The sequence below is a fragment of the Mastomys coucha genome, unplaced genomic scaffold (assembly GCF_008632895.1).
Source record: "Mastomys coucha isolate ucsf_1 unplaced genomic scaffold, UCSF_Mcou_1 pScaffold22, whole genome shotgun sequence".
In the NCBI taxonomy this organism is placed as follows: Eukaryota; Metazoa; Chordata; class Mammalia; order Rodentia; family Muridae; genus Mastomys; species Mastomys coucha.
In genome coordinates, this window is record NW_022196905.1 from 100932821 (window position 1) to 100950584 (window position 17764).

At 37.1% G+C, this 17764-nt stretch overlaps 1 protein-coding gene across 5 annotated transcripts in view; it reads left to right on the top strand.

Annotated features, from left to right (window-relative positions):
• Mtf2 (metal response element binding transcription factor 2) overlaps positions 1–17764 on the top strand; it is a 42277-nt gene extending 24513 nt beyond the window's left edge. For 4 of the 5 annotated variants that reach the window (XM_031337222.1, XM_031337218.1, XM_031337221.1 and 1 more), the window contains 9 exons: positions 469–564; positions 1352–1420; positions 2159–2282; positions 9326–9393; positions 10883–11053; positions 14632–14737; positions 14858–14910; positions 15020–15124; positions 17358–17764. In XM_031337222.1, coding sequence (XP_031193082.1) covers positions 469–564; positions 1352–1420; positions 2159–2282; positions 9326–9393; positions 10883–11053; positions 14632–14737; positions 14858–14910; positions 15020–15124; positions 17358–17715 — 1150 coding nt within the window. In that variant the 3' untranslated portion in view covers positions 17716–17764. Of the gene's footprint in view, positions 1–468; positions 565–1351; positions 1421–2158; positions 2283–9325; positions 9394–10882; positions 11054–14631; positions 14738–14857; positions 14911–14987; positions 15125–17357 lie in introns of all 5 variants that reach the window. The other variant, XM_031337220.1, reaches the window with a different exon arrangement.

Genomic DNA, 17764 nt, shown 5'->3' on the forward strand with positions numbered 1-17764 from the left:
TAAAAAGTGCTATATGGGTGTGTAGCTCATTGGTATAGTGTTTAAAACAACCTGAATTACTCCTCACTACAAAAGCAAAAACCCCTGAATCTTGTGATTTGAGAGAGATCAAAGACATTAACTTGAATACTAATTAAGCTTAAAGAACATTAAATTTCCACATTAGAGGAAGGATGAAATAATTAATATTATAAACCTTTTTTTGGGAAAAATTCATACTAATATTAGTATTTATAGCAGAAATATAATACTTACATCAGAACTGTATTGGTTTTATATATATATGTACATATATATATATTTTAAATTCTTGCCTCATCAGTAAGTAGTAAATTAGCTTAATAATTACATATACTTGTAATCCCAGCCTGGGGAGGCCAGGGACATTGTGAGTTGGGGCTAGTCTTGAAGTGTAGTGAAGTATTGCTTTAAAGAGAATTAACTTGGAGTCTTCTGTCTTTGTGGCAGCTGGTATTTAAAGATGCTGCAGTGCTGCCGATGTAAGCAGTGGTTTCATGAGGCTTGTGTCCAATGCCTCCAGAAGCCAATGCTGTTTGGAGATAGGTAAGAAGAGCTTTACAATTTTAATGACTGCTTTGACATGGCTGCTTTTTAATTGTGGTTATTTGCAGTTTCAGAGTGAAAATACTGAATAGTAAACATGCTTTATATATATTTTCTATGCTTTTGAATATTATTTCAGAAAGCTTTCAAGTATTGTCTCAGTGATCACACTTTTTTCTTTTTTTGTCACGCTACAGTTCTCAAAACTATTCTCATTGATTCCTTGTGTTCATGAAGGTCAATGGAATACTGTGAGAATTGAAAGACCATTAATCTTATTAAAAACAAATTGTATATTAAATTTGAAAACTTGTGAAAGCAGGTATTATGTACTTTCTGTGTCAGGATATTAGGATAGGACAGTGAGCTCTAGGAAGAAAACCTAGAGAGATCGTTTAAGTTGGCTTATTAATCTCTTGGCTCAAATCTTGGTTTAAGTAAGGATAAGTGTCCTTTTGATCTTGGTTTGCTTTTGAGTTTATTTTATAGCTCCTTTTGAACATTGAGTGAAATAATGCTTATAAAAGTAGCCATCAAAGATTTTGGCACACATAAGCTATTAGTAAAAATAACTAGAGAATTCTCTAATGGTTAAAGAAATTGTCCTTTACCCCTACATAGGAATTTTAAATATTGTTGGTTATTAATGTCATAATTGAAAGTACATTTTGATTGTATACTAGCTGTTAAATTATAAAGCCTTATACCATTTGCTGAGTATTGACTGTAATTGTTAACTAGTTTGAATACTCAGTTTAAAACCTCTTTTTTCCCCCCACTTCTTTAGGTTTTATACATTTATTTGCTCTGTCTGCAGTTCTGGACCAGAATACCTCAAACGCCTACCATTACAGTGGTGAGCATGAACTGTTCTACTTTTTAAAAAGTGCCATATCACATAAAACCTTCCACATGAAATGTAAATAAAATTTTGTTCTCTATACCTCATTTTTACTTGCTTTAGTAGTCCTCAAGGCCTAACTGGCTTTAGGATTATCCCTCCTACTATTCTGTTAGTCAGGCTGTTCATTACGGAAGTTAGAGATACTACTTTCAGGTGTCTCTTATGCTCTTAAGTTTTTTCTGTTTTCAGCTTTTAATGCCTTCAGAGTATTACATAAAATAAAATGACAGTTTCTGCTCTGATGTAGTAATGACTTATTACATATTTAAGAATTTTGGAGATCTAGTAAAATTTGTATACTATGATTTTATAAATTTTTATTTGCTTTACATATTTAAGAACAGGTGATGCCTTAACTTGTGCCAATGGCACAGGCCCAGTAATGTATAGTCTGCTTTGTGGTTTCCTTACAGTGAAACACAATGGTCTTAATTATAAATCATTTTCTCCTATAGCCAGATCTTTTAAAAATGCATTAGGAAGTAATTTTATTCCCGATAAATTAGCTAGAGTTTTCCAGTCTCTTCATGTGGATCAGTTTACTGTATTGTGACTGTGATTTAAGTTATTGGCCACCTATCCACCTAAGCATGTCACTTTGGTTATACTACACTAGTTTTATAAAGAAACAGATTTTTAAACAATAATCAAAACCAGTTTTCGTCTATTTTGATTATTTTTGGATTTCAGGGTAGATATAGCACACCTATGCCTTTACAACCTAAGTGTTATTCACAAGAAGAAGTACTTTGATTCTGAACTTGAGCTTATGACATACATTAATGAGAACTGGGATAGATTGCACCCTGGAGAGGTAGGTGGCTCAGAGCTCCTTGATGTCTATGCTTTGTTTTTGTGAAAGACTAAAAAGACACATGAACAAGTCAGACAACTAAGGTTTAATGTTTGTTTATTTATTTTTGTGAGCAAAATAACTTTGGTAAGGACATCAGAACTATTGTTTTATTTTCTTGTTTTGGGAAACTTGGAAATAAATTACTTGATTTTTTTCCATATTTTGAAGTCAGAGCATTGTAGTTAAAGATCTGCTAGAAAAAATTTTTTATTGGCTATCTTATGTATAATTTCCCCTTTTCAGTTTTCTATAGAAAATTTAGAGAAGTAACCAGTATTATTCTTTTCCTCCTATCTCTTACATATCTGAAATACTCTGTCAAGGAGTGCTGGGATCAGTCAGTATTGGAATACTCAGTTACAGTGACTTCTGAAGTCTCTTCTCTAAAGGGTTTTGTACCTGGGCTAGTTTTACAGGGAGGCTTTGGAAAAGCAATCTCGAACTGTAACCCGGTTAGCGAGACTGCTGTGAGTGGAAGGCTAGCCTGTGCTACAGAGCGAGAGCTTGTCTCAAGAAGAAAAAAATAAGATAAAAAATATATAAGCTCATTTTGAAACTATAAATAATGCAAAGTAAAAATTAAGTTCTCCAATATTTTTACATTTTACTAGTTTTTCTATAATATAATCTATTACAAGTTATACATGTAATTTTGTAAAAATATGTCAGCTAATTGGAAATTTATGAGGAATTTGTGTGTATGGCTTTGGTGCTAGAGATCATATTAAGTAGAATACCAAAGATGTGGTGGGGATTTACAATTTCATGGAGCACCAGGGACACAATAAATATATACATATTTAGTTTGTACATCAGACCTATAGCATTGTTTTTTCTTTTTTGAGAAAGCCTCTCTTTATTGTAATCCTGTTCTGGAACTCAATTATATAGGCCATGATGGCCTCAAACTCAAGAGCTCCTCCTGCTTTTGACTTCTGAGTGCTGAGATTAAAGGTTTGTGCCACTATGCCTGTTTTTGGACTTTTTATATCTGTGTCAGAAGACAATGATAGGTTTTAGAGTTTATTTCTTTTGGATGCAGCCTCACTGTATAGTCCTAGCTTGCCCAGAGCTTTCTGAGTAGACTTGCTTGTCCTGAAACTTAAGACAGTGATTTCCCTGCATCTGTCTCCCAAGTGCTGACTTACAGGTTGATAGCTTCCTGCTTGATAATGGATAGCAAGAACATTTAATATAACTATTAAATTTGAGACCACAATAAAGTTTCTTTTAATATTTTCAGTTAAAGTATTGCCTTAGTGAGTTAAACCTAAGATACTAATATATTCTGGACTCTGCCTGATATCAGTTGTTTTTTATTTCTACTGTGATTTTATTTTAAATCTTCGTTTTTAAAATAGCTCAATTTCTGTTAATTGTAGTCTTAAAACGTTAACTCACTAAGGTTGACAGCAGGCTATATATAGTGCAGCCTTACTTTTGAGAAGAAAAGTGGAGGTAAATCAGTAAGTACTATGTGAGAAAAATGTCTAGAGACCATGGAGTATAATAGAATGTATATTTTTAAGTAAAATAAGAAGTCTGAATAACAGCAATACTTAGGACCTTGTATGTTATATATTAGTATTGGATAGTTGGGGAAAACTCAGGTTTAAGGGCCTTGTATGTTTTATTTTAATATTGGATAGGTGGCTCTTGTTAAAGGGTATATTTTGTTAACGTAAGAATTATATTTTAAACATTTACATTTGTATAGTTAAGTATATTATGATCTGGGCATGTGATTGCATACCTATAATCTATTCAGGCTGATGTAGGAAGATCATAATTTCACAAGGCCAACCTAGGCTTACATATATATATGTATATATATATATGTAAAGTAATAACCTTGTCTCAAAGATAAGCTCTAAGTAACAAAAATGTAGTTGTAGGTGGTGACAATACTTGCTTAGCCCTCACAATCAGAAAAAACACTTAACATATGACGCCATTCTGATACAGACACTCCAAACTATACACCATAGTTGCACTTTAGTTTGTAAAACACAGAAGAGAGTCTTTCACCCCCGTACATGAGTTCAAAATAGTGTTCTCCAGGGATTTAGAGATAAAATTTGAGAAAAAGCATGGTAGAGTCATTACTGAAAATTCTTTCTGTGGCTTGCTCTCTCCCTCCCCTCCTTCTTTCTCTCTCTTCTCTCTCTTCTTCCCCCTCCCCCCTTTCCCTCTCTCCTTCCCTCCTCTCCCCCCTTTCTGTTTTTTTTTTTTTTTTTTTTTTTTTTTTAGATTAAAGGGATTAAAGGCGTGCGCCACCACACCCAGCCTCCCCCTTTCTGTTTTTAAAGACAGGGTTTCTTTGTGTATTTCTGGCTGTTCTAGAACTTACTCTGTGGACCAGGCTGGCCTTGAACTCAGAGAACTTCATGCCTTTGCTTCCTGAGTGCTAGGGTCAAAGTAATATGCTACCTTGCCCAGATATTATAATTTTCAGAAAGTAAAGAAAAGTACGTTTCAGAAATAGATCAGTTTTGTTGTTGATTCTCAGCAAAGTAGGAAGTTGATATTTCAGATGTCAATTTTGAAGTTTTATAAAGAAATTTTAAAAATCTTAGAAGAATAAATATTCTAAATATTGTTCTTTCAGATATGCAACACTGTTATATAGAATGCCGTGGACATGGTAACACAAATTATAAACTGACTTCAAATAATACATTGAAATACAAAGTAATTAAGTAAAAATTAAGTGGATTTGTATTTGACTTCAAAAATCAGTAAGAAAACTAGCTTGGGAAATATTGATGGAGCTTGTAAAAGAGGGCCAAGGTCTGCTTTGTCTTTGGAAAGGGTGCTGGGATCAAGAGAAAATATCTGAATATTTGAGTTGAAAACAAGAATTGGCACACACCTTTGATCACAGCATTTGGAAGGCAGAGGCAGGGAGAACACCATGAGTTTGATTCCAGCATAGTCTATGCAGAGGGTTCTAGGCCATCCAGGGCTACATAGTGAATATTTGTCTCAAAGAATATAAAATAAAAATAAAGCCTAAAAATAAAGTGCAATAGTCCCAGCTACTCAGAAGGCAGTTGTGTAGGATCACAGGTTCAAAGCCAGCCTACAGTTGAGTGAGACACTCAGGTAAGTGGAATATGATTGCAGATACCTATTGTTACAAGTTTGGGACCAACCGGGGTATAAAGCAAAACTCTGTCTTTCCCCACATTCCCCACATTTAAAAAATAAATTATAGGGACGTGTAGATGTAGCTTAGATGGTAGGGTTCTCTGCCCTGGGTTAAAATAATGCCCTGGGTTAGTCCCTAACACCAGATAAAACCAGGTACATGCCTGTAATCCAGAACTTAGGACATGGATACAGAAAGATGAGAAGTTAAAGGTCAGCCTGGGATACATGAACCTCCTGCTCAAAAAAGAAAAAACAGTAAAAAGAGGACCCAGGATGTATGTAGTTCAGTGCTAAAACACTTGTATAGTATATATGAGGCTTTTAGTTTAATCTTTAGTACTACAAAGCAGGGGTGGAGGGGGTGGAACATTTATAAAGATCTTTTATTTATTTATTTTTTTGTTTTTTTGAGACAGGGTTTCTCTGTGTAGCCCTGGCTGTCCTGGAACTCACTCTGTAGACCAGGCTGGCCTCGAACTCAGAAATCCGCCTGTCTTTGCCTCCCAAGTGCTGGGATTAAAGGCATGCACCACCACCGCCCAGCCTATAAAGATCTTTTAAAAGTCTTGTTGCTGTTGATGTTTTTCCCCTGGCTATCTCTGGCTATTCTGGAACTCATTGTCATCAGGCTGGGCTCAAACTCACAGAGATCTACTTGCTTCTGCCTGTCTCCCAAATTCTGGGATTAAAAGTGTGTGCCACTACGCCCTGTTTTTTGTTTTTTGTTTCTTTTAAATTTAAGCACAATAATACCGATAGGGATTTTTGATTTTATTATAACTACTCTGACAAGACTTCGGATTTGGATGATAAGAGGGGAAACAGATTAGTTAGACAGTTTATATGAAGTAATAACATGATGTGACCTATTAGAAACTTGACCTTGGTTTCAAACTTATGAAAGCTATTTTCAGATATTTGCAGAATTGTCTTATAACATGGAAGAGAAGAGTTTAAGAGAGCTTTTGCTCAACTATGGTGCTCATGAAGTGGGGTTTAGTAAATGATTTAGCTTTTACCACTAGTAGTATTAAGCCAAGAGTAGTAGTGGATCTCTTATAAAAAGATTGTGGTCTTGATTAATGGTTGAATCAGTTCCAGGGCTTCCTTATTTTCTTGCAAAGTTCAAAATCTGCTTTTTTATTCTTCCTTAAATAGAAACTCTGTGTCTGAGATTGTACTTTAGAGGGTTAAGTATGTGCTTTTTTATTTATTTTTTATTTTTTTAATTTTTTTCTGTTTTTTGAGACAGAGTTTCTCTGTGTAGCTCTGGCTGTCCTGGAACTCACCCTGTAGACTATGCTGGCCTCGAACTCAGAAATCCGCCTGCCTTTGCCTCCCAAGTGCTGGGATTATAGACGTGCGCTACCACCGCCCGGCTATTTGTTATTTTTTTAAAAGATTTATTTATTTGATGTATGTGAGTACACCATTGCTCTCTTCAGACACACCAGAAGAGGGCATCCAATCTCATTACAGATAGTTGTGAGCTACCATATGGTTGTGGGGATTGAACTCAGGACCTCTGGAAGAGCAGCCAGTGCCTTTAACCACTGAGCCATCTCTCCAGCCCCATTGTTATTTTGAGACAAGTCTCTATGTATCTCTGGCTGTCTCAGAACTTACTGTGTAGACCTGACAATCCTCCCAAATGCTGGAATTAAATGCATGTGCCACCAACTCCTGCAAGCATGTGCTTTTGATATGTAAGGCCCTATTTTCAATCCTCAAAAGTCCCTCTAAACTCTGTTATGGGTATCTCGGATAAGGAGGCCAATCTGATAGTGATGAGCATCATTTGACCTAGTACAGCTAGCACTAGCATCAGAAGTACTGATAGAACAACCATCTGAGATTAGGTTCTGGCATTCTTTCTAACCAGGAGAATTTGAGCAGTTCATTTTACCTTTGTATGGCCTGTGTGCTGTGAGGTGTTTGACACTTAGGATGTACATACAAGATTTGTCTTTTGAATATACTTGGTTTATTTACCCAAACATTCCATATAATACCATACTAAGGTAAAAGTTAGTTAGACTTATTACCAAGTGGCTAGCTAGCAATCAGACAGGCAGAGAATGCTGTGCAGGCTTCCACAGGGTGATCTTGTCCAGTGAAGAAGCTTTGCAGGCTTGAACGTCTTTTTTTTTTTTTTTCCGAGACAGGGTTTCTCTGTGTAGCCCTGGCTGTCCTGGAACTCATTTTGTAGATCAGAGTGGCTTCGAACTCAGAAATCTGCCTGCCTCTGCCTCCCAAGTGCCGGGATTAAAGGTGTGCACCACCACCGCCCCACCGCCCGGTGCACATCCACGTCTTTTCCTCTGAGGCAGGCTGGGAGAATGGCACTGGTAGAGGTCCTTGAGAATATTATGCAACACCTTTCACTGAGAGGTGGGCATGTGTGAGCTCAGCAATAGTGCTAGAAGTTCAATGGTCACTGAAGTTAGGCCCACACACAGGCCAGTCATAAAGTCCTCTTGCTAAGGCAGAGACTTGAGAAGCCACATCTCAGGAGTTTTGTGGTGCAGTTCTACGGACTACTTTTAAAGTTCTCATTTTTTTTAATTGTTCATTGGACTTTAGTTTTATGCTTTCAGGGTTTAGAGCTTGGGGTTGGTTCTCTAACATATCAATGCTATCATAAAGCCTGTTAGCTTATCAAGGCTTGTCTTGGGCTTGACTTCCCTCTGGGTTGTCTCGTTATTGGTTTAGGATGGGCTGGCTAGCACCAATTTAGGCTGCCTGGTGACAGGCTCCTGAGTTGCAGACATTACACAGGGGTTTCACTTATGTCCTAACTACTTTTATATTAACTCATCAACTGTGTAGAACACAGTTGGAATAATAAATTGTGAGCCTCTTTTAGCTCCAACATTCCTTTTGGCAGATTGAGTTTCACTTGATGTGTCCTTGGACTTGGGAACTTCAACTAGTGAAAAACATTCTTTGTGTCAGATTATAGAGCACTGTCTGTCTGTCTATCTTATCTTTGGGGCCACATTTTAATGTTTTGTTTGTATTTAGTGTTTTTGAGACAGGGTTTCTCTGTGTAACCTAGGCAGTCTTGGAACTCAATTCTGTAGATCAGGGTGTCCTTGAACTCACAGAAATCTACCTGCCTCTGCCTAACAAGTGCTGGGATCAAAGTTTTGTGCCACCATGCTGAATGGATGTATCGATGTTAAAACTGTGGTTTGTGGGCTGGGCTGTGGGGGTTCCCTCCTTTTACCCCAGCACTTGGTAGGCAGAGGGAGATGGATCTCTGTGAGTGTGAGGCCAGTCTGGGTTCCAGAGTGAATTCCAGGATAGCCAGGGCACACAGAGAAACACTGTCTTGAAAAGTCAAAAGAGAAAAAGCCCAATCAAACAAAAGACTCCCCAAAGCCCTAGTTGTTTGTGAGGTTGAAAAGATGCTGAGATACTTAGGACCAACTAAAGTATATAATTGTGAAAATAACCCCTTCAAGTTTCACATTTTTGTTATTGTTGTAGAAATTATGTATAATATTAGAGGTATTATTTCCTTAAGTTATAGAGTTAAAAGAAATTGAATATAACTACTAATATGTCATCTTTGTAGTGTTTTATAGTATGCAGTTCTACAAATACATTTATTTCATGTAATGAACTAATAACAAAATGGGTATAAAATTTAAACTTTTCTTGTAACAGAAATTTAGTCGCGAAAGGTTTAGTGGCACTAGGTAGGTCATGTAGTAACTTGGGGAGGACCCAAAATAGATAGATGCTAGGTCTTCTGAGCACACATCCTATAGCTCTGCCTAGCACCTGTGTATTATTAATGAATGAACTTATAGTGTATTAAATTGTTTCTTGATACTTCACAGCTGGCAGACACACCCAAATCTGAAAGATATGAACATGTTCTGGAGGCATTAAATGATTACAAGACCATGTAAGTGGATTTATTTTACATATCCCTATAAGGGAGATATAATGCTTTAATGTTCTGTTCTCTTTTGGTCAGAGTAAGGTAGGGATTCTAGAAGGCTGGAAGTAGAAGAGAGTAATACTTCAGAGAATGGGTGGGTGGGAGGATATCAGTGTTGTGATAGGGACTTAGATTTATTCTACTCTCTGTAATGTAAAATACTGAAGATAAAGTGAAATCTTGCTAACTAGTGGGAATATGCAAAAAATGGAGAGTCTTTTGTGGTTTAAGATTAGGTATTACCATACTGAGGAGCAGTAAGTAAGTTACTGAGCAAATAGTACTAGGTAGTATTGGTCTGAGTGGTCTTAGATAATTCACTGATAAAATCTTATTCTTGTATAGACCACTCTCCTTTCTTCTTTAAATCCAGCATGTCTACATTTCTTGAAAATATTTTCAAAATGACAAGGAAATTCTTAAATGTATTTATATAGACTCTCAGTCTATTCTTGTATTATAAAAATTTGGGGTTTGAGAAGATACTGTTTTGAACCTGATAGTATTTTCTTACTAGATAATGTTTTCATTACTTGTAAGTAGATCTTTAAATTATTTTAAAAATGTATAAGGTAATTGAGTAATTGTACTGATAAAATTCTTAATTCCACCTTAAAATGTCAGAAATACATGCTACTGTTAATGTAGAAATGAGAGGTATATGCTATTAAGGTACATAAAAATGGAAAAACATTTTTAGCTATTGGCTGCTACAGGTTTTCATGGCCAGGAATATGCTAGTAGAGTTAAGAGTGTATGGAAATGTTTGGTTGTAAAAATTCTAAAGTTTTCCAGATGCCTAAAGTCTATACTAACCCTTTTTGGGTCTAAGTTGATTTCAACTCCATGGCTGGCCTTCTATATACTCATTTTATTTTCTGGATCTTTAGAGATAGGCTTATTAAAAGTTCTTTGGTCAGATTTTTTTGTACTATAACGATTCCCCAAAATATAGTCTTTTGGGACTCAATACTCTTTTCTTCCTGAGATCATTTATTAATTTAGAGACAGGGCATTACTGACATATGCTCAGGCTAATCCACAGCCCTGTGTTCAGAGCCTGAAACAGTGGCTCCTTCATAATGAGACCTGTCTCATAACAGTAATAACCACAAAAACCTGAATTTAAATAATCCTCCCAGCTTGGCTTCCCATGAATTGGGAATCTGTTATCTATGATCTATTATTAGTTATGTATTATCACAACTAATCTAGAAGCCATATTTGAGAGGAGAATGTGGGACTTTTTTCAATTCTTGGCCTATCCTTTCCACTCATGATAATCTGTAGCCTTTAGGTAGGAGTCTATAGCCTGGTGTGGGGTTGATAAGAATAAAGGAAATCAAGGCAAATATTTTGTAGTATCTGGTAGTTCTCCATGAAAGCTATGCTAGGGCCTTCCATATGTATGTGCAGTTTTTAAAATTTTAGTCAATTTTTTTTTTAAATTTAGGTTTATGTCTGGGAAGGAAATAAAGAAGAAGAAGCATTTGTTTGGGTTGCGAATTCGTGTTCCTCCTGTGCCACCAAATGTGGCTTTCAAAGCAGAGAAAGAACCTGAAGGAACATCCCATGAATTTAAAATTAAAGGCAGAAAGGCATCCAAACCTATATCTGACTCAAGGTAAAGTCTGTGGTGCAGCGTGCTTTCTCACTGAATGTGTGTGTTACAAGGTGGCATGTGACAGCGTGTATGTCAGTGTCAGTGGCGCGGGGACCTGCACTAGCCCCACCCCATGGCAGGCTAATTAATTCCCTTTAGACAGGGTAAGGAAAGGGCATGTTAGATGTTCACTTACTAGGCCTTTGGCCTTTGAGGAAAGGACTTACTACTTAGGTTTTAGTTTTAATGTGTGTTTCCATTTAATTTGCACACTTAGCACTTGGTCAGATGCTGTTACCTTCTATGTGCTGAGGGTTTAATGACAAGACAGAGTTCCTCTTGTCCTTGATGGGATCACATTATAGTGAGGAAAATGTGTAGTAAATAATTAAATAGTTGATGAGTATTCTGATGCCAGTAGAGGTAGTACACTGTTTCATACCTGTCGGGTCAGTAGAGGTGGGGACATTGTACTTCAAAGTGAAGGCTTAAGGAAGGAAGACTATGTAAGATAATATTTGAGAGTATTCTAACTGTGTGAAGGGTAAAGGAGCATAGTACTCCAGGGTGCAGAGTGGAGGCCATGAAACACAGTCTCAAAATTCACAGAACCCTAGTTTGGTTAGAGAATAGGGAGCTTACTTGAAAGATTGGATGGCACTTGATCACAAGGCAACTTGTAGATAGCGATAGCCTGCTGTCCCTAAACAATGGTAGCCATTTTAATTAGGTAAACAGTTTTAATTATCTTTAAAAAAGTCTTTGCAAGGTAGTACAGAGGTAAGAAAAGTAGGTAAAGGTCTGCATGGTGCTTGTGCAGAGTTGTGGAAACAGTCAAGTGGAGTGAATAGGGTTGACATCTTTTTTGGGGCAGAATTGATCAGATTTGTCACTGAATTAAATTTATAAGGGAAAAGAGAGGAATAAGTTAACAGATTTAAATTTTGTGCTTGAACAACTCCTAGATGCTGGTTTTGTAATAAGATAGGGAAGAAGGTGACAGTGAGGTGGGCGGGTGGGCTGGGCATTTCCCGCTTTGTTCTCCAGTGGAGATTCTTAGGACACATAATTAAATGGTGATAGGTAGGTAACTTTGATTTGTAGATAAGGCGTGCATAGACCAGTCAAGACAAATGATATAAACTTTTAGGCAGATTTATAAAATCAGGAGAATGAATACAATGACCCAGGGAACAAGTAGAGAAGAGAATAAGACTTAAGTTGGTGTCTGAATTTAGAAATTTGGAGATTTATAATATGTAAGGTATAAAACAAAGGAAATTGAAACAGAATGACCATCATAGTAGAACGCAACCAGGAGTATTGGTGTCATGTAAACCAAAAGAAGGGAATTGTTTCATGAAAAATAGATAAATTAAATGACATTGGACATTGAACTGTAACATTTTGTTATTAGTGACATTGACTAAAGCAATTTATTTAGAATAAACAGTAAAGATTGGAATGAGTTGAAGTATAACTGAATCTATACTTTGTGATTTGTGTATTAAGAACCATGCTTCTGCATGTCAGGGATACTAATATTCAGAATGATGATAATTATGAAGGGAAGAGGGCATAAGAGGGTACAGAAGGAAACTGAGTTAGACAGGAGAGAGTGATTGCTGTAAAGTGAAGCAGACCAATGGACGGGCATGATAATAGAACATAACAGCTATTTTAGTAGTTAGGAAATAATTGGAATCTGTTTTTGTGTACCAAGAATGGTCCAGTGACTAAGCAAAGATGAGTGTAAGTCAAACCTCATTGAGACAGCAAAGGGAAGGTTCTATTGCCTCAGCCTCAGAAGAATTGTTTATTGTTTTTTTTTTTTTTTAAGATTTATTTATTTACCTATTTTATGCATATGTGTACATTGTTGCTGTCTTCAGTCACACCAGATGAGGGCATCAGATCTCATAACAGATGGTTGTGAGCCACCGTGTGGTTGCTAGGAATTGAACTCAGGACCTCTGGAAGAGCAGTCAGTGCTCTTAACCGCTGAGCCATCTCTCCAGCCTGAGAATAACTTTTGGTAGCAGGAGAAAAACCTTTCTGATGAAATGGTTTAAAAAAAGCAAAGTATATGCTTGTGAAAATTAGAGACTTAAGCTTAGGTAGTCTGTTTCTCAAGGATGTGTGAGGTCAGTGAGACTGCTAGAAAGGGTTGTATGCAGAGGGAAATTCTAGTGAGAACAAGAGAGTAGGGAAATTATGTACAAATCATTGACAATACCATATAGCCATTTTAATAAAGTACATACTTAAAGTATTGTTGAGAAAGGAAAAAATGCATTTTCCTGCCATTTACCAGTTTGATTTGATCCTTTATTCTCAGTTGCCATTATGAAATAAGAAATGAGAATCTCACAGACACCACCTTGCTGTGATATTAGGAGTGTGTGGTGTGTGGCAGCTTTCAGATTATCTTGTACTACCAAGAAGGGCTTTTTTGTCTTCAAAGCATCCTCCTTCCTTGTGGACCGTGTGTATGCTCAGTCCTTTCAAGGCTACACGTACTATTACTTTAACTTCGGTGGTCCTCTTTACATGTTAGGCTATTCATCCTATCCTTAAGAGTTCTGACCTCTAGGCCTTCCTCTCCCCACTCCCCTTCCTTATCCTCCTACTTAGAGTTTTCCCTGGTTTGTCTTCTTTCTAGTCTGCCATAGTTGTAGTCCTTTTCTTTTTCTTTCATTGTACTTTCCTTATAGCATCCTCCTGGCCACTTTATTGTGATAGCTTGCCTATATTTATTTATGACCGTCTATGTTGTGAGTCCTTCAGCAGAGGAAGCATCTTTGTGTCCCTTTTAGACCTTTCTGTAGCAGCCATTGTTCATGGAGTGACAGACTCTATACTCTGCATGCTCCTGTCTGTTTCTTTTGTTCTTTCCCCTCACCCCCCCCCCTTTTTTTTGAATTTTTAAGACAGGGTTTCTCTGTGTAGCCCTGGCTGTCCTGGAACTCACTCTGTAGTCCAGGCTTGCCTCGAACTCAGAAATCACCTGTCTCTGTCTCCCAAGTGCTGGGTTTAAAGGCACGCACCACCACTGCCTCGCTTGTTCTTCCCCTTTTTAGCTATATCCTTGTCTGTACAACTTTTTACTACTTGGTACATAAATGCTTTAAAAATTATTTTCTAGTTTGCACTTCCATACTGAGGCTCTGTCTCAGTATGGAAGATTTCTTTCTTGTTTCTCCTTGATTCTCTTTCTGCTGGTATTATTCAAGTGTTCCTTTATGTACACGAATATGTGATATTATGTCTGAGACAAAGAAAAACTGTTGATAGTGAAATTTTATATATAGGTATTTTCCTAAGGTTAGCTAATTTTGTAGTCATTTTTCGTAGTAAATTCTAGAAACCTCCTCCAAAGTAGTAAGAAATAAATTAAAATTTAAAAATTTTTTAGCTAGTATGGCTTTTTGTTGATTTGTTGTTTTTTAAAGTCTTGAAGTGACAAACATTAGATTTATAGTAAGGAGAATACCCATTTCCTTAGAATGTTCAAACATGGAATTAAAATTATTTAATTAGCTATGTAAAACCATTGTCATTTTGATTTATGCAAGGATTAAATACAGTCTTCGTTTCAGGGAAGTAAGCAATGGGATAGAAAAAAAAGGAAAGAAAAAATCCGTAGGTCGCCCTCCTGGCCCATATACAAGAAAAATGATTCAGAAAGCCGCTGACCTCCCATTGGTAAGAGGGTTCTTTTGCGTATGTTCTCAGTAAAGATTCTTGTCATTATTGAGAAGTGGATGTTTTATTCCAGTTACAGTATGTATTTTTTTTTTAATTTATTTTTTTATAATTTTTCAGGATAAGGAATCAGTTTCAGAGAATCCTACGTTGGATTTACCTTGTTCTATAGGGTAAATAGTTAATGTTTTTTCTTTCCTTGGAATTTTCTTTGTGAAGGAATTAGTATTTCTATTGTTATATAATATAGTTTGTTATACCATTTAAATTCTATTGTCTTAGGAGAACTGAGGGAATTGCACATTCATCCAATACCTCAGATGTGGACCTCACGGGTGCTTCCAGTGCAAAAGAAACTACCTCGTCTAGCATTTCCAGGCATTATGGGTAGGTATTCTATATATTACTCTGCCTGAGGTTCCCCCTGTAACCTCATCTATGCTGGATTAGGCTGGCCTCAAACTAAGATCCACCTGCTACTCCCTTGAGTGGTGGAATTAAAGGCATGTGCCTTCATTGCCCAGTTCGGTTTATTTATTTATTTTTCTAATTTTAATTAATATTCCCCCCCCACACACACACACACATTGAGTTTGGGGCCGGGCATATAGAGGTACACTTGTAGGACTGGCTGCAGATGACTTAAACACAGCTGTGTCACTTTGAAACATAGTTGACAGCTCATAAAAGCTGCATCCCTAGAAGTCTCTGCATAATTTGCAGGCAGCTCCAAAAACTGTTTCTTCCCAGTGATTTGTCTCTGTTCTTACAACCGTAGGGAGGAGGCTTAAAAAAATACTGAGTCTTGTAACTTTTTATGCTTTCTGAGTCTTTTAAGTTTTTTTCTTTTCTTTTCTTTTTAAAGATTTATTTATTTTATGTATATGAGTCTACTGTAGCTGTACAGATGGTTATGAGCCATCATGTGGTTACTGGGAATTGAATTAGGACCTCTGCTCGCTCCGGCCCTGCTTAATCTGGCGATTTATTTAGTATTATATGTAAGTACATTGTAGCTGTCTTCAGACACAGCAGAAGAGGGCGTCAGATCTCATTACAGGTGGTTGTGAGCACCATGTGGTTGCTGGGATTTGAACTCAGGACCTCTGGAAGAACAGTCAGTGCTCTTAACTGCTGAGCCATCTCTGCAGCCTCTTTTAAGTTTTCTTAATTGACTTTTCCTCAGCTTACTAACTTTTTAAACATTTATTCTTTCACAATAAAAAATAAACACACACACCCTTGTATTTTCTCTTGATTACTTCCTCTTTCCTTGTATCCCTCCTTTTCTCCTTGTTTTGGACGTAATTCAGGTTTTCAGGTCTGGTGGCATGTACCTTATTCACTGGGGCATTTAGAAGACTCCTGTAGTGTATTAAATGCTTTACTTTGTAACCCAGGCTGGCAATCCTCTTTGCTTCAGTCTACTGAGTACCAGAATTCGAAGTGTGAAGCACTCCATGTGCCAGCTCTCGGCCTGGCCAGTATACGCTGTACACTTTTCTGTTTGTTGTTTCCCGCTCCCAAGACTCCTGTTTTTGATGTTGTGTGTTTGTATGTTGTTTTGAGACAAATCCTCCTTATATCTCTAGTTGGCCTGAAACTCACTATGTAGCGTAGGCTGGCCTCACAGAGCTCCTCCTGCCTTTGCCTCCAGAATTTGGGAACTAAAGCATATGTTACTACCATGCCTGGTATCTTAAGTTTGATATTTGTACTATACAAGTGTATCTTGTTTTTAGGACTCTTTTATATTTTAAATGTCTGAATCAAGCACCAAGCTTTTGACAGTGTAAAGATTATAGTTTTAGGCTTAGAAAAATTAATTAATAGCAAGCTCTTCCTCCTTTGCTTATTTGATTCACTTACTCACAAAGAAATTTTCTTAGACCATATCATGTGAGGCATGAAAAATGTATAGCTTATTTGGGATCATATCTACTAGTTTTAAGGTTTTTCTCATCTGTTGTTTTAATTGTTGTTTTAGAGTTCAGAAACTGCTGTTCTAGTAATGTAAACATTTAACTTGTTGTTAATATGCAAACTCATTTCCTGTATGAATCTTTTTTTTTTTTTGTCCTCTTGGTTTTCTCTGTGTAACCCCAGCTTTCTTAGAAATCCCTTTGCAAACCAGGGTGACCTCACTCAGAGATCTGCCTGCCTCTGGAGTGCTAGGATTAAAGTCATGAGACCTCCTACCTGGCTGGATTTGTTCTTTTCTTCCGTAGTAGTGCTGGGTATTGCTCCAAGGGCCTCTGTATGCTAGGCAAGCTCTTTGTTATTGAGTCACATTGCCGGCTTTGCTCTGATTCTTTTAACTTAATAGCATATAGTTTAAAGGAAGAAAAACTGTACAGAGATCAACCCCAAGGAAGTTATGATGTCTGTATGAAGGAAGGCAGTGACATGGTGCTAATGACTTTTATTGTTTTAATTGTACTGAATATTATTAATAGCCAGGTGAATATTACTAATTGTCAGTAACCATAGCCTTAGAGAGTCTGTGGAAGGGAGATTATGAGACTTTGTGAGCCTAGTCCATAAGATGAGAACCTGTGTGGGAAAAAAAAAATACCCAACTGCAAAAGATCTTAGCAGATGTGTTCTTTACCTACCCTAGATTATCTGACTCTAGAAAAAGAACTCGCACAGGAAGAGCGTGGCCTGCTGCAATACCACATTTGCGGAGAAGGAGAGGCCGCCTGCCACGAAGAGCACTCCAGACTCAGAACTCAGAAGTTGTAAAAGATGATGAAGGCAAAGAAGATTATCAGTTTGAAGAACTTAACACAGAAATCCTGAATAACTTAGCAGAGCAGGAGTTACAGCTCAATCACCTGAAAAACTCTATCACTAGTTATTTCGGTGCCGCGGGTAGAATAGCGTGTGGCGAAAAATACAGAGTTTTGGCTCGTCGGGTGACACTTGATGGGAAGGTGCAGTATCTTGTGGAGTGGGAAGGAGCGACTGCATCCTGACTGTAGGACTGAACATTATGTTCACTGCACTCGTTTTTGGTTGGTACAA